General features: G+C 43.4%; 1 protein-coding gene across 8 annotated transcripts in view; it reads right to left on the bottom strand.

Moving 5' to 3' along the window:
* Nucleotides 1–438: 438 nt before the first annotated feature.
* Nucleotides 439–22,868, bottom strand: part of huwe1 (HECT, UBA and WWE domain containing E3 ubiquitin protein ligase 1) — a 41,695-nt gene continuing 19,265 nt past the window's right edge. For 3 of the 8 annotated variants that reach the window (XM_041799236.1, XM_041799239.1, XM_041799238.1), the window contains 49 exons: nucleotides 22,730–22,852; nucleotides 22,544–22,639; nucleotides 22,152–22,421; nucleotides 21,801–21,953; nucleotides 21,564–21,691; nucleotides 21,401–21,482; nucleotides 20,862–21,038; nucleotides 20,203–20,745; nucleotides 19,843–20,038; nucleotides 19,543–19,710; nucleotides 19,302–19,450; nucleotides 19,149–19,215; nucleotides 18,839–19,062; nucleotides 18,512–18,723; nucleotides 18,233–18,415; nucleotides 17,358–17,530; nucleotides 17,130–17,269; nucleotides 16,894–16,969; nucleotides 16,494–16,592; nucleotides 16,284–16,411; nucleotides 16,039–16,198; nucleotides 15,544–15,772; nucleotides 15,247–15,425; nucleotides 15,068–15,157; nucleotides 14,275–14,435; nucleotides 14,115–14,157; nucleotides 12,849–13,262; nucleotides 12,458–12,668; nucleotides 12,100–12,224; nucleotides 11,793–12,013; nucleotides 11,301–11,692; nucleotides 10,452–11,115; nucleotides 9,645–10,362; nucleotides 9,440–9,531; nucleotides 7,300–7,456; nucleotides 7,008–7,197; nucleotides 6,664–6,866; nucleotides 6,327–6,568; nucleotides 5,605–5,707; nucleotides 4,855–5,004; nucleotides 4,509–4,754; nucleotides 3,821–3,938; nucleotides 3,590–3,730; nucleotides 3,218–3,505; nucleotides 2,977–3,082; nucleotides 2,601–2,718; nucleotides 1,834–2,015; nucleotides 1,372–1,562; nucleotides 439–1,293 (listed from right to left, as the gene is read on the bottom strand). In XM_041799236.1, the coding sequence (XP_041655170.1) occupies nucleotides 1,191–1,293; nucleotides 1,372–1,562; nucleotides 1,834–2,015; nucleotides 2,601–2,718; nucleotides 2,977–3,082; nucleotides 3,218–3,505; nucleotides 3,590–3,730; nucleotides 3,821–3,938; nucleotides 4,509–4,754; nucleotides 4,855–5,004; nucleotides 5,605–5,707; nucleotides 6,327–6,568; nucleotides 6,664–6,866; nucleotides 7,008–7,197; nucleotides 7,300–7,456; nucleotides 9,440–9,531; nucleotides 9,645–10,362; nucleotides 10,452–11,115; nucleotides 11,301–11,692; nucleotides 11,793–12,013; nucleotides 12,100–12,224; nucleotides 12,458–12,668; nucleotides 12,849–13,262; nucleotides 14,115–14,157; nucleotides 14,275–14,435; nucleotides 15,068–15,157; nucleotides 15,247–15,425; nucleotides 15,544–15,772; nucleotides 16,039–16,198; nucleotides 16,284–16,411; nucleotides 16,494–16,592; nucleotides 16,894–16,969; nucleotides 17,130–17,269; nucleotides 17,358–17,530; nucleotides 18,233–18,415; nucleotides 18,512–18,723; nucleotides 18,839–19,062; nucleotides 19,149–19,215; nucleotides 19,302–19,450; nucleotides 19,543–19,710; nucleotides 19,843–20,038; nucleotides 20,203–20,745; nucleotides 20,862–21,038; nucleotides 21,401–21,482; nucleotides 21,564–21,691; nucleotides 21,801–21,953; nucleotides 22,152–22,421; nucleotides 22,544–22,639; nucleotides 22,730–22,852 (9,624 nt within the window). In that variant the 3' untranslated portion in view covers nucleotides 439–1,190. The remainder of the gene's footprint in view (nucleotides 1,294–1,371; nucleotides 1,563–1,833; nucleotides 2,016–2,600; nucleotides 2,719–2,976; nucleotides 3,083–3,217; nucleotides 3,506–3,589; nucleotides 3,731–3,820; nucleotides 3,939–4,508; nucleotides 4,755–4,854; nucleotides 5,005–5,604; nucleotides 5,708–6,326; nucleotides 6,569–6,663; nucleotides 6,867–7,007; nucleotides 7,198–7,299; nucleotides 7,457–9,439; nucleotides 9,532–9,644; nucleotides 10,363–10,451; nucleotides 11,116–11,300; nucleotides 11,693–11,792; nucleotides 12,014–12,099; nucleotides 12,225–12,457; nucleotides 12,669–12,848; nucleotides 13,263–14,114; nucleotides 14,158–14,274; nucleotides 14,436–15,067; nucleotides 15,158–15,246; nucleotides 15,426–15,543; nucleotides 15,773–16,038; nucleotides 16,199–16,283; nucleotides 16,412–16,493; nucleotides 16,593–16,893; nucleotides 16,970–17,129; nucleotides 17,270–17,357; nucleotides 17,531–18,232; nucleotides 18,416–18,511; nucleotides 18,724–18,838; nucleotides 19,063–19,148; nucleotides 19,216–19,301; nucleotides 19,451–19,542; nucleotides 19,711–19,842; nucleotides 20,039–20,202; nucleotides 20,746–20,861; nucleotides 21,039–21,400; nucleotides 21,483–21,563; nucleotides 21,692–21,800; nucleotides 21,954–22,151; nucleotides 22,422–22,543; nucleotides 22,640–22,729; nucleotides 22,853–22,868) is intronic. The other 5 variants (XM_041799241.1, XM_041799244.1, XM_041799243.1 and 2 more) reach the window with 4 other exon arrangements.

The raw sequence follows: 22,868 nt of genomic DNA, 5'->3' as shown, positions 1-22,868 counted from the left end.
TGTCAAAACAACCAACATCTCATAAATGATAAAGGCAGCAAAGACGCAACACAGTGAGCTGTGACAAAAGAGCTCAGGCAATTAATGAGGACTGGAGGGAACAACAGGTCAAATTCAGTATGCTAAATAACAGCACTGCTGCAAAGAGCCTCCATTATGCTAAGAGCCACCTGCTGAAACCTAAAGGCTTTAACCACTGCATGAGAAATGTGCTCCAGGATGGCATCAGTCTTAACATATTTGTGTTTGTGCAACGATTGTGCCATGAGTGACAGTTTGACTGAGTCATCTCTGAGATCAATGTGTATAAATGGTGGGAATGATTTCATTTGTCACATAGTCACTGGGGATAAACTACAAAACATTTGGCATTAATTTCTGATGAGATGAATAAACTGCACGTAATGCTTATAACATGGTTAAAAGAGACAATGGACGCAATTTTATGCATTTATTCATGTAGTTATTCCACTCTGATTCAAAGGCTCAAGGCTGGGTCAGCGATTTAATAGCCAAAAATACTTTAGAATTTATGGTTAATGTTTTTTTAAATCTCCTTCAGGTTTTCTCTTCATTTTTGTACCATCCTTCCTTAAAAATGCCACAAAACTTTTGAAAAGTGCATTTTTGTGTATAACTCCAAAACTTTTCAAGTTGTTCATATACCCCCCATAAAAATGTTCCCCATCATCAAGGCTTGTGAGGTCACAAATTTGCAACAAGAAACCACCAACATTTTTTCCCCAAAGGTTTTATAACCATCCTGTTCAAACAACATTCTCTTTTTCTTTTTACACAGCCAGAGAACAAAAAAGATTAAACATAATAAACTCCCAAACCTTTTGTACAGAGAAATCAAACTAAATGAAGAAAACATCTCTTATATTAGTCCATGTTTTATCCTCTGAATCCACTCTTGCATTTGCCGTTAAATTGGGAAGGGGGACACAACTGTGTCAATATGAGGCTCTCTGTGTTGTATGCAATATCAATCAGTCCGTTTTCACTTGCTGGTTTTAACTGTTTTATATGGAATAGAAACCAGGAAGTCTAGGCAATTCAACAAGTTATCCAGTAATGTCTATGATAGTGTGTGCGTGCGTTCAAAGGTTATCAGTGTGAGTGTGTCAGGAGTAGGCAAATCTAAATCAAGTGTATGCATGTCCATGTGTGTTAAGGAGTCTCATAGTTTAAGCCAGTCCGAATCCCTCGGAGCATTCCTGAATGGCCAACAGCAGCATATGTCTCAGCTTCTCGTAGCTCTCATAAGCTGGGAGGTCCAGCTGGTTAAAGCTGGTGGTTAAAAAGGAAAACAAGTTCAGTTTTGTTCTCTCCAAAATATCATTACGATTTATTAACTGATGTGATTACCAGGTATGAGCAGATGGCAGGCGGTCAGTGGAACGATCGTCACGGTGGATCTGGAACTTCTGGATGCCGTTCATGCCCTCCAGAGCAGCAAAACCCTGAAGGGGAACCTTGGATGTGCCAGTAACAAACTGGAGGAACTTCGCCCGGTCTGCCTGGTCAAAGGACCTCAACGCTCTCCAGAACCACTGGATCTAAAGTTTGAAGTATACAGAAACAGAAGAAATGCATTACAGAAGCTATTTCATAAAAGGGGTTTCGTCATGATTTTGATTTCTGTTTGAGGAAAAAGATCCAGAATCATATACAACTGTCAGAAGATGAAGAACTAAGATGTGCATCTAAATAAATAGTAGGAATCCAAGAAAACCAGTTTCTGGTGATGTTATGTAATACTGCATCTAAATCCGCTCTATTACATGCATTGGTAAACATTTTGATAATGTCATGTTTACTCATTCATACCTGAATGGAGCTGGATTGGTATTTGTGATATTCAGTATTGGCCTTTAGGTCATCGATGTCAATAGTGGGAAGGCCAGAGATGAGCAGCTCCAGCTCCTGCTCAGTGAAGATGGAGATCAGCCTCTTGGGGATGATCTCGTAGAATCCTTCAAGGAAGGCTGCCAGCTGCTTGCGGATTGCACCTACAAAACAAGTCAAAGAATTCATGAGGGGATCTTTCAGGTGGGTTTGAGGACATGCTTTATATTGCGAATGACTGACATTATTTTATGACTTAATAAGGTGGATATTCTTTCCAATTAAGCAGCTGAATTTACAAGCTTTACTGAATAATGCATCTGAGCAGCAGCTGGACGGTGCTGCCTTTAATAAATCAGCAATCTCTAGAGAGAAAACACCTTTGAGCACCATGCTGCATATTGAGCAGCTTAGAAATTCAACAGTGCTGCCACCTAGTGTTTCTTTTAAATATCTATGTGGAAACACCTTTATTTTTCCAAACCCACGGAAGAAAAGATATATTTTAGCCAACAGAAAGTCTGAATTCTCTTAATATTTTAACAAAACTGGGTTTTGTAGATTTATGCCTAATGGTAAATCAATATTTGTATTGTATTGTAAGGATAAATACATGACATGGTGATGTTTAATTATAAGCCCTTCTCAGGTTTTCTCAACTTACATGCACAAACTCACTTGTGTACTTTCACTTTCCCTGTGAAAGTGGTGCCTATAAAATGTATTTGAGTAAATAACCATGATCTCACCTGTCATCTTCATCTGGCATACCAGGTGCACATACTCTTTTTTGTTTTCCTCTGTCACCAGGATATTTGCTCCATTTGGCTTGAGGTCTCTCACTTCACACACGCCAAACTCCTGGACCTACAGAAACAACACACATCAAGACTTTCAGAGACACTTCCCCTTGTTCACCTTAAAAACATTCTTAGTCTGACAAGTTGGATTCCATTAGGAGAACTTTAAGGATGTAAGAATCTAAATTACACTTTTGCTGCACTTGTTTTATGTGTAGATAAAGTATTTAGCTGTCAAACACCTGAGACCTGGTCTCAATGTCAACTCTCAAGAAGAGAAAAAACATCATGGGAATCTTAAAACATTAAGGGAATGGACACAAACCTCTGTGCTAAATGTCAGCTCATAACCCAGTGTGGAAACGTCGTTTTCCAACAAGTATACCAAGCCCTGAAAGAATGGGTAGTCCTCGCTCTCCATGTCCGTGTACCTGTTTAGTCCACATAATCATGTTCATTTTATTTGAAAGCTTAACAGAAAAAAATGAAAGCTCGGTGAACACGACAGCACTTAGTGTTGAAGAACTATAATGCCATGTACTGTTGACTGACAGTAACTCGCATACCTGACACTCTTGCCCAGGATGTGCTTGTAGAAGCTGCGGGTGAAGTAGCACTCCAGTAACCGGTTATCATAGACGGCCTTGGCCACCACGCGGCCCACAAACTTGAAGTAGCTGAGGTGGTTGGGGTTGCAGTGGGATGAGGGATTAATGGTGTAGGTGACACGGTCTCCGGGTGAGGTGCGGAACAGGGCATACATGGGGTTGAACATCTCCCGAGAGATGATCATGTACCACTCCCTCAGCAGACCACCAGCATCCTGGCCTTCCTCCCCTTCAAACACAATGTACCTGTAACAAAAGGAAGCATAGACAGGTTGAGTGCTTTTCAATAGAGTTGTTAGACATGTGGACAGAAAGGCAACAGAGCCTTACAGCCTGTTCTTCATGTCCTCTGGGCTCTTGCGGTGCAGCTCCCTGTAGGAGTCCTCAAACACATGATCTCTCCTCACATGGACAGCCATGTCCTCCTTCCTCAGGCCTTCATCCAGTCGCTCCAACTCCTGACGGAAGTACCTGAAGAAATTGACAGCAAGTCAGGGATCTAAAATTGTAATAACCAATCATCAGGCAGAGAGAACAAAAGTCCTACAAAATCCTGCTTACTTCCTCTTAACATCGAAGTCCAGGATTCGAATGTAGTCAACCAGCACTGCAAATGGCCCATCAGCCAAATGAGTAGTGGACTGGCGCAGGATCTGGTTAAGCACTGTGCGGTGAGTTTCTACAAGGAAGAAAAGATGTTTAGACACTGTTAACATAGAAGGAAAGGACGCATCATTCCCCTCATTTGTAGTTTATTAATTATCTAAAAGGGACAGAGCACATTAATGAACACAAGTATTAAAGATAAGTGCAAAGTGCTAGGGTTAGCAACACTGCTAATTTACATCCATAGTCGTACTTTGTGCAAACACACAAAAACAACATTAGTGTAAATTCAGGGGAATAAAATTTACAGTTTGAAATAAACATTAAAAAGTGCAGTTCTAACTGAAAGGAGTCATTTTCCCCAAGTGTTGCAACACAAGTCAAGTACCACCAGTTATATAAAACCAACCCTTCCTGCTGCCTGGATTGGAACAAGACAACAAGATAATGCAGAGGGTAATATATGAACACATGTATGCCCCACACACACATATAACAATAACAGTCATACGCTGAGATGAAACAAATAGTCCCAAGTGTAAGACACAGTTCTAATATAGAAAGTAGGCTGTATGAATGCATGCATATGCATACATATGTATACGTCAGCACGCACTGCTGGCTTTAGATCTTTAAGGCTCACCAGCAAAGCGGAGGAACTTCTGAGTGTCTGGTGGCAGGTTTGAAGAGATGTGCATGGATGATGGTTCCCTAGAGAAGAACGGGTCAAGGGATGAAGGTGTAGCTGGTGTAAGGGGTGCTGGTGACAGAGGTGGAGGCTCATCTTTGATGTGAGAGAGTTGGCTCTCCCTCGTGTCTCTCACAGGAGGTTTGCTTTCCCGCTCTGTGGCATGGACCAGGAAAAAAGCCTCCACAGCAGGTTGGAGAACTAGGGAAAAAAATCATGAGGAGGAGACAGTCAATCATGCTCCTTCAAAAGGCATATACGTTTTGCAAATAGCAATTATCATAAATAAAAATTTTCATACCCAGTACAGCATGCTGGTCATGGGATTCCTCCAGCTCTTTGAGGCACTCCCCAAGCATGTCCCATAGTTCATCCAGCAACAGCTGCTCACTAAGCAGTGGGAGGTCTGGAAGTCTCTCCTCACTCTCTGACTGGCCATTTCCATCCTCATCTTCAAAAGACAAACAAAATCAATCATTAACTCTGCTTGACAGCAGGGTGAGTGTTAACTGGCTGGTAAACTGACTGCTTCAGTTATGAGAAATGAAGCTATGTTTGTCTTTATAAAACTGAGCTGTTGATCTAGCACCTCTTCATTCAAATGCAATTAATCCCAGGTAATGAAGCTTAATCCTTGTGTAATTGTTAAAATAGGCTTATTATTTAACTATGGTGTGGTTGATCTGGTTCAAAACAGATTATTAAGTGTTAGCCTGAACTAAAAGCAAAGTACAATTTGTGTTAAAGAGACACATTGCAAACATGATTGAAATTATACTTGATTATAATTGAATACCTTAACATCTAACCCAACCTAAGCAGTAGTTCTGGTTCTTGATATTTTTTGTTCTGAACTACAAACAAATCATTTACACACTTTTGAACTGCTGACTTTACATTCTCCATGCAACAGTAGGTACAAAATAAAAGTCATTTTGGGTAAAAATAAATGCACTGATACGGGGACTGCAGACACACGATGCCGACTGTCTATCAACATCTATCCAGAGGCACTTTGAAGAGTCACTGTTACATTACAAGTGAGACATACCCAGTGGTGCGGGGTCCTGATCTAGAGGAGATGGCTGGTCCACATCCATTGGTGAGTCATCCCTGTTGGCTGCCTGTGCTTCTGACATTGCCTGTACTTCAGACTACACATAAGCAAAGCAGGACGGACAAGAGAGGTAGAGAAAGTGGATGAACAACACAGAAGAGAAACAGGGAAAAATAACTGTTTAAAAACAGGATAACCATCTTTAATGATGTTGCCATGCAGAATGAAATCCCAATCCACCATTAGATGAGGAGACTGGAATTAAAGGAGAGAGGGAGGGAGGGCCAAAAGCATGAAGCCATGTCAGCCAGCAAACAAACATCAGTAAAACATAAACAGTTTGGAGCAGGAAGCACATTCACATTAAGACCATTTCATCAGTAATAAATGTAAATGCAAAAAATGCTCAACTTGTCAGCAGCTGTTACACTATGTATAAGCCAGAAAGCTTTATGGGGATGACATAACACTGCGAAACATTGCTTACAGATACAATACTTAAGTTTTTTTACTCTCACTTACAAAGATATGCAATACAGCTAATAAGTATGTGCACTGGATTTCTAAAACACACAAACTAGTACAAGTAATTCCAAACAAGGCAACAAATTGTCCTTGATTGCCTGTGTCTTGATGAACAATAGTAATATATATAATACTTCTGTAAGTGTGTGCGGTGTGTGGGTATGCCTGCTATGATTGCAGCCCATGCTAACCGTGGCAGCAGCAGCCGTGCCAGCAGGGGGAGCAGCACCAGTGGGGGCATGGGGGGCGGCCACTGATGATCCAGCAGTGGCAGCGACGGCGGCAGTAGCAGAGGAGGCGGTTGATGGGGGGGCCTGTTGGAGCCTGCGTGCCCGCTGACCCTCTCTCACCATCTGAATAATGGCATCAGCTTCTGCCTCTAGCTGGCGCACTGCAGCCTGGATGCTGCTGGCTGAGCCCAAACTGGTAGAGCCTGGTCATCGTCAGATAAGATTAGAAAATTGTTAGCATCTCATTCAACATAAAGGTCTTTTCATCATGGTAGCACCAAGTTTAACATCTTCTCACCTAATCGCCCTGTCTGTTTGGCTTTCTTGTTGGCGCGACGTGTGTCCTCACGGAGCTGGATAATGACTTGCAGCACCCGCAAGAAGAACTTCTGTGTTGATGTCTTGGAAGTCAGAGAGCTCATGCAGGGAAGCTGGAGTTCTCGTCCCCCGAGTGTGCGCTTCTGTGCAGCTACAATTACCACACTCTCCGCCCCATCGAACCTATGCCCCAAACAACAAATCCAAACCAGATAAAGAACAATGAAGTGTAGAAATTGAACTTCAAGCCAGAACAGATGTCATGATTGCATAGTATTCAGGTACAAGGGCTGATAACACAAAAGTTTAAAAAAATACTCCTGCCTGGTCTCTCTCAAATGCTGGAAGTCACTGTAAAGCTCAGTGTGGTCACTAGCTAACCTGCTGGTCATCTTGCCCTTTAGTCTGGCAGAGATGGAGGAATCCTCAGGTGGAGCATCTGGGGAATGTGAATCAGCTTGTGCCCGTCTCTGCTGCTCTAAGTTGTATTCCCTAAGCTCAGCTAATAGCGTGCCTGTGTTAGAAAAGAGCAAGTGTTAGGAAATTTTTAGCGACAATGCTTTTTGCTTAGACTGGAGCACAAGAACAAGTATCTTAGTAGCTGCCAAGCACTTACCGATCTGTTTACACAGAGTGTATCCGAGATGTCTGGCCCCACTGAGCAGCAGTCTGAGCACAGTGTCTCTGGTGGAACCGTCTCCTCTAGATAACTGTAGCAGAATATTTGCTGCATCCTCCAGACCCTCCTCTGAACACGAATGAGATGTCAACACCTTGCAAGGGAGCAGAGGAGATTTCAAAGGACAGTCTTACAAGTCCCAGAACTATTTGAAATACATGAGAATATTGATTAGTGAGCACAAGTTCAAAACTGGCAAAAAAGTATCTCATTTCACCATCATAGTACATCACATATTTTTCAATCATATCTTACGACAAATGCCTGCTTGTGTCACAGTGGCAACTGTGTGACAGATTCATTGTTGATACAAATATCAGAATAGGTTATTGATTTACAGGAAAAAACCCAAGAGTTATAGCTGTAAGACTTTTAGCTGTGACCAACTGAAAGCTGCTGTTGCTCATCACCTGTGAACAGAATCCCAAAAATTTGCTGAAAGCCACAAGTGCAATTTCTTAAGACTAGGGCTGACACCTTTCAGTCCACTGGCCGGATGGTTAGTTGGTATGCTCTCAACCGATCAAGATTCCTGTTTGTCAGTCGGTCACGCATGAGAATGAAACAGCGGAGCGTGCAGCTGACTGACAAACGCAGCAAAAGAGAGAGGAGCAATGCTGGGCAAAACAGGCAGAGAGGCACACAAAGTGACGCAGAACATGTTCTATTCTGATTGTTTCACAGCAGTTAGGCTGTAAATAACATGCAAACAGGTCTTGAACTCGACATGAAGATACAGGCTTTTTGTAGGCTACTGAAGTGGCACTGCTGAGTGTCTCTGCTCTGTCCTCCACCAGAACCTTAACACCCATGACCTGTTTAATTCATCGGTCAGTAAATATGGGGTATATTTTTGCCTGTTTATCATCAGATTAGAAAGTTCATGTCAGCGTGAATGTCTGTTACAGGCAGACATAGAGCAAAGAGAGAAAAGACAATGTCCCTCTGTTATTAAATCACGACCAGCTGACCTTTCCCCTGTCACCCAAGTAAATAAACGCTGCACGAAGTCTGATGTATGCTTGCAAATGACACCGCCTCGGCTGGAGCAAGTGATCCTGTTAATAGTTTTCATTGTAAGATAATACAAACAATTGTCTGAGGATATTTTGTAGGCTATGATGACACGAAGTTATTGTGCCGTGATCACAGAAATTAAATGATTAAAGCTAGATGCACGCTGATCGTCTCTGAGTCAGCCATTATTTTAGTAAAACAAAATGAGGATAAAAATAAGTGTGACGCCTCCCTGTATAGTGCATACCTTTAGCCTGCCTCCTCTATCATCTGCAGCAGGTGGTACCTTCAAAAAAATTAAGTTTAAGCCACATGTGTGCCTAGCACGCACATCGACTCACACCTCTCTTTGCCACTCATCACACTGGTGAGTGCCACAACGTTATTTCAATCCAATTTATCTATAGCATGTGTGACATATATGTGGCACTATACAGTCCTGCCTTTACAGGTTGAAACCAGGATACTGCAACTAAATTTCTCTATTGCTGATCTGAAGGGAAATTATGTATATGGTACCAACATTGTTATCAGGGAGCTCAACAGTGACCGTCCACTTTCAATCTTCACTTTCAGCAGTAACTGCCAATAACCAGAATTGTACCTGCTCCACAATCTGATCAAAACTGGTCCCCATCAGTAGTGTAGTTATTTAACCTGAGACTATAAAAAAACATGCTTTCTTGATTTTTAAAATTTATAACAAGCTTGTTTCTTCTTAAGGACATGGGCCGTTATCTCTCCATTTAAATCAACTTAAGTCAAATCAGCTCAAGTTAACTTGGTTTCTACAGGACCATATGACACTGTTTCACTCACTACAGTCTTTTAGCATTATAGTAATAATCAAGTCAGCAAAAGCAACATAGATGCTAAGAAGTTGTGGCTGACCAAAACAGCATGAATGAGTGAGCTGGTGTGATTTATCCCTCCCTTCTCCCTGTCCTGCCCATAACACTCTAAAGGCACTATTTGAAATACAGGCTGGATGCACCTCAGTCGATGGCGTTTTTCTACTCTTTAACATAACATGATTTAACAAACAATTTTTTCCAAATACCTCCACAGAGAGTTGGAGCTGTTTTTCTGTGAGTCCAGAGGAGGCCATTTTGTTGTCACTCTCTGTACTGCTTCCAGTGGCTCTCTGTTTCCCTATTTTGACACAATAGACCACAAAAATTAATATTATTTTATTCTGAAATCAAAGTTAGAGTGCTAAATCTGAAAAGAATTAAAGAAATTCTTTTGGAATCAACAAACACTACCTGTAGAGGTTGTTCCAGTGGACGTGGGTATACAGATTGTTGTCGAGGATGTCTGAGTAGCTGTTAGACTTGTCCCTGAGGATGTACCCTGGGATGCAGTTCCCACAGAGGCCCCTGGTCCTGCCACAGTGGACTGGGTGGAGCCTGCTGTCACCATGCCCTGTGTTGTGATTTGGGCTGTGGCTCCTGAGCTTGTTGCCACATTGGGGTTGGCAGCTTGTGGGGTGGGGTGTCCAGCAGGCACCTCAGTGGCCTTGTTGTCTGGTAAAGCGATGGATATGAGAGAAAGCAAACGCAGCAGCTTTTCGGTGAGTAAAGAGCTCCGTCTAATTACTGGGTGGGACAGCATGTTCATCAGCTGGCCCAGAGGGGAGGTCTCCAGGCTGAACTGAGCCCCCTCAGCCTCTGCACTGCCCCCCAGAGGCACTGTCTTCATAGAGGCTTTGCCCTTGCGGCTGACATTCATGTTGTCCAGCTTAACCAGAAGGTCCCAAAAATCTGTGGAGATTCCCAAAGACTGGAGAGTAGCGGCAGAGGAGCCCAGGGAGTTCTGGGAGTTGGAGGCGTTGGCGCTGGGGTTGCCAGACTGTGACCCTGACCTGGAGCCACCAGCTCCACCCCCTCCCCCAGAGGTGACTGAAGAAAGACGAGAGTCCAGGTCAGAAGAAGATGCTGATAGATCTTTACAGCGCTGCTGGGTGAAGTGGCTGGGGAAAACCTGATACCCAAAAAAAAAATCAATGTTAAGAAATTTTTTCATTGTAGTAGCAAATAACACACAGCTCATGAGGGTAATTAGATACAAACCTTTGCTAGCTGGATGAGAGTGTCCAATACATGTCTACAGACCACTGGAGCAGCCTGTGGATGGATATGGACAGTGGAACCTCCCCCTCCAGTACATGTGACACCTGCAGCAGTGCCCGGCACTCCTCCTCCCAGTGTTCCAGATCCTGCAGAACCTCCAACTGAATGCCGGTCCGCATGCTTCCTACCTGATACTCGCTGAATCTGGAAAATGTTCGTCCGGCAGCCCAATGCTGCATCCATAGAAACAGAGAGCCAGGAAAGCTGGCTGGAGCTGCGAGACTCTACCCTGTTCAGTAGTTCTAAGGAGGAAGATGAGGATGAGGAAGAAGAGGAGGATGAAGAGGAGAGGGAGGAGGTAGCTGAGCCTTTCCCTCCGCAGCCTCCCTGGATGCTCCGTTTGCCTCTGGAGTCTTCCAACCGTGAGGTCTCCACACACACCTCACTCTCACTGCTGCGTTGGAGAATGGACAACAGGCTGCGGATGACCCACCCGCGTGTCTGTGAGTGGTAGCAGAGGTTCCTGAGCACACGATGCAAGCGGCTGGTGTTGAGCTTCGGTTCATCTACAAACAACAGAACCAGCAGGCAGGACAAAGCCTCATGGTCCAGCAGCAAGCGACCACGCAGTCGCAACAGAGAATCCACGCTGGAACTGGATGGTCTACAATAAAAAAGTTTATATCAGTCAAATTTAGCCAAGCTTTCATCACACCATGGAAAGTGTCAACACCACTTAAGTTAAACATTTACTAAGACTGTCAGACCAATCATATTCTCTTTTACGTGTCTATAAAGAGTATTACATTTAATTTAAAAACTGGCTGTCACTTCACAGACTTGTCTCACCTATGGTTTGTTCCTCCCCCCATCTGAAAAGTGCCTCCTCTCTGCACAGCCAGTCGGGTGTACTGGACACCACGATTGCTCCCTAACCGACTGGTAAAGGCTGGTGAGCGCAGGATGGCAGATAGAGCTGAAGATGAGCTGTGTCCAAACAACCTCTCGTGCATCAGTTGCCTCTGCCGTGCTTCTTGCTCTCTACGCAATGCGGCTGCTTCTGCAGCTATGTCTGGGGGCATGACAGCCAACACACTGTCTTCCATGTCCTCCAGGACACTACGTCGGAGCTCTGAGGGCAGCGTCTGGATGAAGGTGACTGGATCCAGAGGGGTGTCTCCCTGTGGGGGTTGTTGAGCTAACTCCCTTCGCTGCTGCTCTGCCCGCTGCTGAGCAAGAACCTTTGACAGAAAATAAGAGTTTATTAGAAGAACTGATTAATTTGGCACGTCTTTAGGACAGGCATTATATCTATTCAAAATTTCAGGAAGAGTCTCTCACCTCCTCTTGGATGGCAGGTGGTAAGGCAGCCAGGAACTCTGGGCTGACCTCAGTGACACCTGGTCCTCCCAGAACAGGTGCAGAAGAGGAAGGCAAGGTGGTCGCAACAGGAGGACGAGAGGGCGGTCTGATACCAAGCTGATTTTGCAGTACCTCTCGACGGATGTCCTCAGGAAGAGCTGCCAGGAAAGAGGGATCCACACCCTCTGGCAAGCTGATGCCTGCAAAAACCATCCAAGCAATATAAGGTATGTTTTACTCTAAGAGATAAGCAAATCCAGAAAAAAGCTGTCATCATTCTTCTTACCTGCAAGTGGATCCTCCTCCTCGTTACTGGTGGATGGGAGTGGCTCTTCCTGGATGGCCTGAGACTGGCTATCAGCACTGTCACTCCTGGGCATTGTTTCTCCAGGTGATGAGACAGAAGTTGAGCTGTGGAAATGAACAAAAAAAGCTTAAAAATATTGAAATTTAAAAACTGATCACTAATTGAAATTCCTGTAAGTTGGCAGAACATTGGACTGCATAATTTTGCTTCAGAATTCAGCACTTTTCTAATAGACAGAGGCACTTGACAGTGTGCACCGCTTAAACATTTGAAGTTATCTGGCCAAGACATACAAGGTGATGGGTACTAAACACTAATCTAATAAGGACTCACTGACCCTGTCTCTGCATCTGTCTGCCTGTCGGTGAGGCCACTCTCCCCACTGCCCGACAGCTCCTGAGACAGTTGGGCAGTTTGGGTAGGGTTGGGAGCAGATTCTTCCTGAGTGGCAGATGCAGGGCTGCTGGTATCCATTGGTGACCCTTCCAGTTGTGACACACCCACTACTGCAGGCTCTGAAGTCTCCACAATGTCTGGACTAAGGGAGGCTAAAAAATAAAACAAGAAGGTTAAAGGTAATAATGTAAAGAACCCAGGGCAGCAAAATTTCCTTCAGCAAATTACTTAGAATTGACAGTAGTAACATTTTTTGTAAACATGGTCAACATCATTTACAGATGTGTGCCCTTACTGTTGGCTAATCTGAGAGAGTTTCAAAGTTATTCTACCTTCCCTGCCTTCATCCAACGCTCCTCCTCTTTCTCCTCCTCCTCCTCCTCCACCACCACCACCACCACTTCCTCCTCCTCCTCCACCGACTCTCTCACCGATTGTGGGTGCCGGGGACATTTCCATTTGTGATGCCTCTGCTTCACTGTTTGGCCTGTCACCTGTTGACATGGGTGGAAGGCTTGCCCTTGCCAGAGCAGCCAATGAGCTGGCACGAGACTCAGCCAATAGCAAGTCGGCAATTGGCTGGTGGACCTGCTGACTTATTGCAGTCTCCAGGGAGACGAGGGCCTGTTCATGAGGAGCAGGTGTGGTGGGAGTGACCTCTCCAGACGGGGGAGCAGTGAGAAAGCCCTCCGACACCCTGGGTGGATCCAGACATGAAACTGTACCACCCTGAGCCTGCTCACCCTCTGCAACAGCCAGAAAGAAAACTTGTGTTGACATACATATACATTTTAATAGTATTCATATGAGAATTAGAAGAAAAGTTAATTCATCAATCAACAAATAACAGATTTATTGCTAGAACAATGTTAAAAGCTTCATCTTGAACTAGAGCCATCACTAGAACAGACTAGCTATTTTCCTCTCCGTGTTTACCAGCAACAAAATAGCAACTTTGTGGTTCAATGATCTGCAATAATATAAGCATGCATGTTGAAATTGGCAAACTTGCATGACTAGTTTTTAGAAGGAAGAACAAACAGTGCATAAACAGAATTTAAGATTAACAATTGTTGATCTTTCAACACTGATGCTGTGGACTACTGCTGAGGAAGGCAGTAAGTTGTATAGTTATCTCCTCAACGGGGTGAACAATCCTGATCCCCAACAACAACACAACTTACTACCTCACCACAGCACAGCCAGTTGTGGAAAAACACTATGAATACAGGGAACACATGACATAATATTGTAATACAGTGGACAACAAATCAAAGACACATGCTTCAAATGAAAGTGTAGATGAGATGTTGACAGTTTCAAAATTTTTAAGCCAAAAGTAAAATTATAAAGTTAAGAGTGGATCTCCTCTGTTGTCAAAACTGTTGAGCTGGTATAGCGTTGCCATAAGAAAGACAGTAGACTGTATAGTTATCTCCCAGATCTGGTGTGATCCTAAAACTATACAAACTACTACCTCATCCCATAGCACGCTCTGCTGGTTGAAATTCTCTGGGGCCTGTCACTGAAAAGGTCCACTGCCAAAAAGAATTCTGATATTAAGACTGAAACATTAATTAAACCTTAACTATCAGTACCTGCAGTGTTCTCTGCACCATTAACTGTCCCCAGTCCAGAGCCCTGCAAACACAAAAACACATGGAACTTGTTAAAAGGTATTGAAGGCTAAGATATGTTCTCTTCTATGGTTAAATAAAATTTACTTCCCCACCAACATGGAAAACAACATTCACAAACCTGCAGGCTCTGTTCTCTGGCCTGTTCTGCACCAGATGCCCTCCTCTCATTCTGCTTAGACTCCTCCTCCTCAGCCAGCTGCCGCCTCCTCTTCTCCCTACGCTCTTCCAGTTCCTCATCTCTCAGACTCTCCAGATGCTGCAGGATGGGCACCTTCACCACTTTAAGCAGACACAGATGTAAGAATTAACTTAACCATTAACACTGATTGAGCTGTAAACTTGAAGATGTAGCTAGCTTCTAATTCTATTAATTCCATGTTGACCTAAGAAGTTAACACTGAAATGCTGATTGAATTCTGTTCTTTTCCTCACCTGAAGTATCAAAAGTAACCAAATAAAAATATAATATGAAGAAAACCAAAGCAAATGCTCTGTTTTTTAATGTGATGTACTTTGATTGATAGTGTAATGCCGGTTTTATCATGAAATCCAAATCCCCAGACTTTGTATATTTCTTAATTTTTTTAGTTTGCTTAATACAAAATGCCTCAACTCTGGATAGCCACGATATTACTAATCTATGCTACTGTTTAGACAGAATGTGTAAAACAGGATTCAATGATTCCAAACAAGATGCAAAAATGGTCAATCAAAATTTGGCAGTTATAATGAATAGACTTCTTCTAACCACTTGGTCATTAGACATCAATTATTTGACACTCCATGGTGAGCATTATTTTCTCACAGACATATTAACTGACCTGCTTGAAACTGACCTGCTTGAAAAAAGCCACTTTTCCATGAAAAAGAAAAAAATCTGTTAAAAAGTCTTAAGTATAAGACGCACTTACCAGCAACACAGTCGTGCATACTCTCACCATCCAGCACTTTACACTCATCAGTCCATCGAGTTAAGGCAGTGGGAATACTAGAGAGGGTTCCTAAAATTTAACAAAGAACAAACTTGTTTGGAATTCAATTTACACAAAAAAAAAACTGCTACTTGAAGACAATCCATGGTAACTCTCACCTGCTTGCCCCCCAGTGCTGCTCTGCTCATGGAAAAAGTCATCCAACAACTCATCATCTGAACGAGCGATGATGTGCACGTCCTCATTTCCTACCAAAAGGCGAGCACGACCACGAGATTGCAGTGGCAGAGAGCTGGATAACTGTAGAATGTCTGCTGCAGCACTGGGACCCAATAATCTAAAAAAGATAACAGTAACAAACTCCATGAGCACAATCACTTAAAAATGACTAAACAGCGGTCCTGCAAATGTTGCAAAGCAGTGTTACAGCCAACCAAAATTAACCATGCTGTCACCTTTGCAGGATCAGAGGAGGGTTGGGCTGTCTGTTCCCTGGATAGTGGACGTGGATTGTGTGTCCACTGTTGGCAGTGAGCTGGCGCAGCGTTCGCTGGCTGCGACCCATGCCCTGTGCCAGGCGGCTGTTGGTGCCTGCCACACCTAAGGTGAGGGAACCATGGTCGGCATGGCGTACCATCAGTGGGTGGGAGCTGGGGATGTTGCCTGGGGAAGGAGGGATGTCAGCTGATAGGAAAAACAACAGAAAACAGTGAGCAGACATTAGGGGGGGAAGCTCCAACACAACCCCAATGAATGTTTATTGAAAAAGGTAAAGAGAAAGCACATTTGGAAGTATTTTTTCATTATGATTAAAACTTAGCTAATGAAATGGCAAGAGCTTTTTTGAGGCGGGCTACCATGTATTTGTCTTGTTGATGGAACTAATAGGAAACTCAAATAAATAAGACAAACATTTTAAGTATCAGAAGCTGTAAAAAAGCCCTTCTTACCATTGTTGGAGAACATGTTGTCGAACTCAATGATGAGGTCATCATCCCTGTCAAACCTCTCGAAGCGGATGTGTGGTGCTGCATTGATATCAGGAAAGTCTTCATCCAACTCCATCTCTGAGCCTTCATCATCATCATCCTCATCTCCTTCTTCATCATCCTGAAAACAGAAGTTAGCAGTCATGAGTCTAAAGCATAAGCCACAATCAAGATTTGTTGCAAAACCTCTCTGCATTCATCTCTACCTGATCCTCCTCCTCCTCCTCTTCCTCCTCCTCCTCTTCATCCTGGCTGTCCTCATCATCGTTGCTGCCACTTGAATCTTCCTCCTGTGTGTGCTCCTCATCCTCTGGTTCCAGGATGTTCATGGAGTCTGACAGAAGACAAAAACTAAGGTTAAGATCGGGGGGTGGATTTAATTGAAAACAGCAGGTCATTGTTTTCAGATGTTTAACCTTCACGGTTGGCCTGAAGAGTTGATGCTTGGCTTATGTTGGAGGGGGCCTCGTCCATCAACACATCCTCTTGTGATTCATCTTCGCCACTGCGTCCCACTGATCAGGAAAAACAAACAAACTCACAAATGGTAAAACCCTTCCAGTTTGCAACAAAGAGTAGCTATACTCTAGAATGAAATATAGATGAAATCTAGAAATCCTTAAAGTACAAGGACACTTTATTAAATTGTTAAAGTAACTACTTTTGCAACAAATGCATCTTTTATTTTTAATATCTGGCAACAATCTAATTGAAAGTGGTTAGGTCAGTGGTTGTGTAGAGAAATAGCCTAGTGTTTTTCTTGCCTGTTTAACATCTTTCCATGCAGTCATAATACAAATTTTTGTAGTGGCTTACCAATAATAGTACTGTTGACTGTGCCAGCATCTCTTTCCAGCAGCTCATCAATCAGATCCACAAGCTCATTTTCCACCTACAAAAACAGGAAAATTCAATGTAAACTGAGCTAAATAGATGTCAAACCTATGAAGTGAATCCATTTCTTTACTTTCATAGAAATTTTCATTAATATATTGTGCATAAGGTAATGTGTTTGAATGCAATCTAAGTATTGTGTACTGTAAGTCAATCACCTGCATAGCCTGTGTGCTAAGAACCTCTGGCTGACCAGCGATGACCACTGTGTCTCCCTCGGCTTCTCCATCCATCAGGTCACTGTCTGTTCCCTGCACCCTATGATTGCCCTCCACCGGCTCTGCCTCACCAGACTCTCCTGAAAAATGATACAGCACATTAGTATCAAAAATATTAGGACCTGTTGTATCTTCAGTGTTGTAGAATCTTGTCTGACTAGTGGATACCTTGGTCCTGAGTGTTGCTGTTGCTGTCTCTGGCAGTACCCACTGTGTCATGTTCAGTCTTGTTCTTGCTGGAGCCTCCTTTTCCTCCAAACAGACTGCTGGGCTGGTTCACAATGCGGGACAGAGTCTCTAGGGGCTTCAGGGCAGCATTCACTGTGTTGGCCATGTTGGGACTAAAGCAATAATGAAAAGAAACATAACTTCAGTACTTACTCTATACAGAAAAGTGTTTCTGTAAAAAACACCTTGAAAAAGAACAATTCAGGACACTTGTCACACTGTCATGTCAATTTCTACTACTCTAAGGATGGCCATGCAAAGATCCTTGATCCCAGACAGTTGTTTCACCCTTCCCCTGATAAACATGTAGAAATAATAATAATTTTAAAAAAAATTACAATGGTACAACAAAGAAAGTAAAGAGGATACAAGTTGCTTAACTAGGGATGTTCCAATACCATTTTTTCCTTGCTAATATGATTCCGATACCAAGGTGTTTGGTATTGGCCGATACAGAGTACTGATACAATACGGGTGTGAACTTTCTGGACTGACTGTGCAGACCAGCAAATGATTTTAGATCTATTTTGACTCAGAACATGGCTTAACGAATAGAATCACAATGTGACCCTAAAGACCCTGATGAAACTACTCCATGGCACAAAAAAGGTTAAGGACCGCTGTTTAATACATTAAAATGCATCCCAATTGTGGCTGACACAAAATGAGAAGGAGAACTCAGAAAAAAATATTTCACATTTGTTTCCAGGTAAAAAAAAATCTCCACAGGATTTCCCTAACTAGCCAGTCAAAAAATTCAATTTTTTTATAGTTCAATAAAAAATGTCAATTCAAGGCAATATGATATATTTTACCTGGATAAATCCAAGCTATGGGGAACACGAGCCAAGTCATTGACCAGACCTTTCTTAAGAAAGAGTCTGATGATGTTGTTCATGCCATTATGTTGCGTCTTGGCTGCTGCTGTACTGTAGAAACTGGATGTTGAGGGACAGGACTCCATGATTGTGCTAATAATACACATCACAGCCTGCAGCCTGTGAAAAACATAGATGAAGACCACAGATGAGAACAATGAATGGTTTTGTACAGCTTTCTCAAAATAACAGATTAGTTTACTCCTTGTTTCTTACCTGGCATGTTTCTCTGCACCTTCTGCCATTGCTAGTGCTCTACTTAATGCAGCCTTCACCTCATTGACCAGGGCCACCTGAGCATCAGTGCCAGTGCCAGCAGCTGCCAGGCTGGCTAGGAAGAGACGGGCCAAAGCTGGGGTGTCCTTGTCTTCTGAATTCTGGGTGTGGGGAAGCAAGTGATCGAGTACGAAGGCAAGAACACTGCAATCCTGTTAGGATACAGGGAGGTAGGAAGAGGTTCAGATTAAAAAAAAGAAAGAAAAAAAAAAAAACATGACAGTGATGAGGAGTGGAATACTGACACTTTTCTGTTTAACTACCTACCTCCTTAATAAGCTCAGACTGTCCTGCAGTGTAGCTGTAGGAGGCGATTAATGTGGCGATGCCAACATAGGAGCGGACCAGCTCAGCCAGTAGTCTCAGGATGGTAGAAGTAGGCATTAAAGGCTTGCTTGCTTTCACTTTTGCTGCTTTGCTCTCCTCTGAGCTGGTACTCTTCTCTCCCTCCTGTTCCTTCTTTTCCTCTCGCATCTCTTCAGGTGTGGAGGCTGAGGTCAGGACAACACAGTTAGACTAATTCTGCACAGTCACATATAATCAACACAAACAGCAACAATCAGCCAGATAGTCCCACCTTCTCCTTGTGGTGTGCCTGACTGGGAAGACTCTGCCACACCTCCATCAGCCGCAAACACTTGAGTCTAAGTGGAAGAGATACAATTTTACTTCTAGCTGCAGTGATGACACAATTTGTTTCTATAAAGAAAACTTTGTCATTGTCACTCACATTGATATGGAATGCAGACTGAGAGTCAAAGTCGCTGCCCTGTCGGGTGAGTCTGTACTGCTGGTAAACGTCATCGCCCACATCTTGCAGTATCTGGCACAGGTCCTGACCTCCAGGTACGGCTGCTGCACGCTCCTCTGGACGCTCGGCTGAAATGCACAGAAACAAAGGTCATTAACCATTTCCCATAAAATCTTGAAAAAACTTGAAACAGATAGCAGACAGGAGCTTGACATCTTACGTTCTTCAGGAGCATGGTAGGCAGCCAGAGCATTCAGCATGTCATAGATGACCTCTTTAATGGTGTCAGGGATGGGTGGGAGGGGGGACAGTTTAAGAGGAGTGGTCTTCACTAACTGCACAGCGTTAGGTCCCTTAATTCGAAGGTTCTCAAACTCATCATCAGAGGCTAGAGAAAAAAAAATTTGTATAAGCTAATTTGTCTGAAAAAGATTAAGACATGACTAGATCATCAGCAATTTTAAAGTTTAAGTGACTTATCAGTGATTAGCCACATCTGCCTACAAAAACTTGCACTTACCTGTGCCGGCTCCACGTGGAGCAGGTAGTGCGATGCGGACACAATTGCTTGCCGTTTCAGCAAAACATTCAGGGTTACGGCATGCTGCAGGGCCCAGGACACGAAGGATGTAATTGATTTCTCTGGAACCAAGGCTGCCTGACACCACTCCAGAGGTGGTACTCCCTGCTCCACTTGTCACCGCCGACCGTACCACCTTTGGCAACAGATTGTTCGGGGAATGAATATCACAAATTAAAATTATTTCAATTGCTTAAGTGGCAACAAAAATAACAAAAATAAATTTCTTCAGCAACTTATCTAGCTGAAAGCACCTTCATGTACTGTGAACTTAAGTAAAACACAGGAATAGACACTGACCTTCTCCATGGTGTGCCGCAGTGTGGCCGGATCTTCTATGATGTGTCTGAACAGCAGTGTGACCAAAGGGGTGAAGCCATTGAAGCCGGAGCTCTGTGTAAGCCCTAGAATCATCCGTGTGCTCTTCAGCTCCGCAAACATCATAGCATAGTGGTGATTGCGCGTAAGGCGCAAACAAAGACGCAATGTGGCATGAAGGGTGTCTGGGTCCACAGGAACACTGATCATGCTGACACATGCTCGAATAAGAACGGTGGTCATGTCTTCAGTCAGACCCTCTATGACTATGTCTGCGCAGTCAGAATCAAGAGAAGAAGAGGGGCCTGATGTGGTCTCCTTCAGCTGGCTGGACTCCTCCTTTGGAACACTCATCTCCACTGCAGAGACTGAGTCCAAGTCAGAATGAGTTTCCTCCACTTTGCTCCTGTCTCCCTCTTCTCTCTCAGAGTCAGTGATGCTACCAGCCTTGGCCGGCTTTGGCAAGCGAGGAACTCTCTGAACGGTCAACATCACTGGCCTCCTGTTTCCAGTCTCTTCATTTACCTATATGAAAGATTGATTTTAAGTCAAATAGTAAACATGACTTACCAACAAGAAATTCTGTTAAATACTGGATTGATTGTGGTTTTAGGTAGTAAAATGTTTCAAAGTTTGTGTACCTGCACCATGGTGTTAAACTGCACGGTGTATCTCCGACGTCCTGCCGTGAAGCGGACACTGCTCTCCCCAGCCCTCCAAGCAGAGTCAATGGTGCTATTGTTTGATGCACTGTAACTGCACCAACGGCCTGAGCGATCATCAAACCACCGCCAGTTGTTCCCATTGGGCTGCAGATACTACAAGTAGATCAAGAAGGAATACATTAAATTTACATAAGAGATTCCAAAAATAAAACTACACGATGCAATTCACAGTTTATTCGCATCAAAAAATTCAATACAGCTCAATACTTTAACCCAGAGTTAAATAGAAAAAAGCACATTAAGTGTGCAAAATTAATATAGCACTGTGATGCTTTTAATGTGACATAAGGAAAGTAGGAATGTTTTTTAATCCTTTTCCAACTGCCATCTAATGACCCACAACAAACTTGTCTATGCCTGTGCATGTAAATTGTTTATGTATTTAAGTATACAACTCTACAATAGTTACCTTTAAGTCAGTATATGTACTTTAGTTTTATACAGCTAACTTTTACCTTGTTCATTTGTTCCCTGCGCTTTGAGGAAACTGCCATCTTCTCATAGAAGTCAATGATCAGCAGTACTGGTGTGATCCATCTGTAGGAAAAGTTATTTTCTGTCAAATAAGAAGAAGGTATGGGGGGTAAAGATATTTTTGTGAGGCTGTGCAAAACTCACTTTGGTGTCTGGATGTCTTTCTGTTCCTTAGCAGCCTGTAGACAGGGCTGTACAACCTCAAGCAGTTTGATGAGCAATTCAAGAATCCCACTGTTTTGCACCACTCTGGCACCAAAAAGCTTCAGCTCCTTCAAAGCAGAAACAATAAATTATTGTTAACAGCAACAAATATTATTTAAATAAGTTATTCACAAGGGAGCACTTTTGGGGTACAACTTTAGGTAGGTGTTTTAGTACCTCAAAGAGCAGTGTGAGCAATAGAATTCGTGTTGCCAGCTTGGAAGCCTGGGGCAGAGTGGCCATCTGTCTTGTCCACTCAGACACAGTCTTTGTGTCACTGGTAGTCAGAGGCTCAGCTGCCCTGATCAGCACATTTGCTGCGTCCCACACCTACACAAATCATGGACACAATCAAACTCATACAATGCTTTCTATTGTGATCAAAACCTCATGTTTTGAAGAATCTAGTGGTCAAAATTTAACATTGTTGAACCATAAAACTATTAACAGCCTACAACTGCCCATCTTCTTTCAAGGTTGGGTGTGATAAAGTTGGGTAATTCAAGTGACAAGTGCATCATTACTGACCTGATGGACAACCTGGCCAAGGAGGAGATCTCTGTACTCTGGGCCACTCCTCTTAATAGCAGTCATCAGCAGGTCACAGAGTCGGTACACTGTGTCAGGAAGCTCATCAAGAAGATGGAAACAGCCAGGCAGCATGGAGTCAGTGAAGGCATGCAGCTCCTTGGGGTCCAGTGGCTCTGCCTCCATGAAGCGCTCCAAGCAGCGGGCCTCCTCCTCTTCTGCTCTCTCCCTGGCTCTCCTATCTTCTTCCTCGCGTCGGCGTGCTGCCTCCTGAAACACATAAGCGATGAATGTCAACAGTGGCTCAGTTGGAATGCAAACAATCAATTCATATTGTTTTATCTTGCAATAGATTAAGTATATTGCCAAATTACATAGCGAGAATGACGCACCTCAGGTGAGTCGGAGCGTTGCTCCATGCTGACCTCTTGTCCAAGTGACATGGCAATGGCCCTCATCATCTGATCCTCTTCAGACATAGTCAAGTCCTAAATCAAACAGGGCAAAAGTGTCCAATTCAGAAAACCTAATCGAGGTAGTAACAAATGAAAAATAACTGTTTGTTTTTGAATCCTTACCCTTACTGCTCCACCAAGAAGTGGTGGAGGGTGTGTTAGCAGGTACTCAGTGGCCTGCTCCATAGTGCTGGTGTTGAGTAGGGCCTCCATGGCATGCTCTCTTGAGAAACCCATATCCATCAGCTAAAAGAACACAAAA

This window comes from Cheilinus undulatus, linkage group 11 (assembly GCF_018320785.1).
Source record: "Cheilinus undulatus linkage group 11, ASM1832078v1, whole genome shotgun sequence".
Lineage (NCBI taxonomy): Eukaryota > Metazoa > Chordata > Actinopteri > Labriformes > Labridae > Cheilinus > Cheilinus undulatus.
Note: the sequence above shows the minus strand (reverse complement) of the source record. Positions and strands in the feature narration are given on the sequence as shown.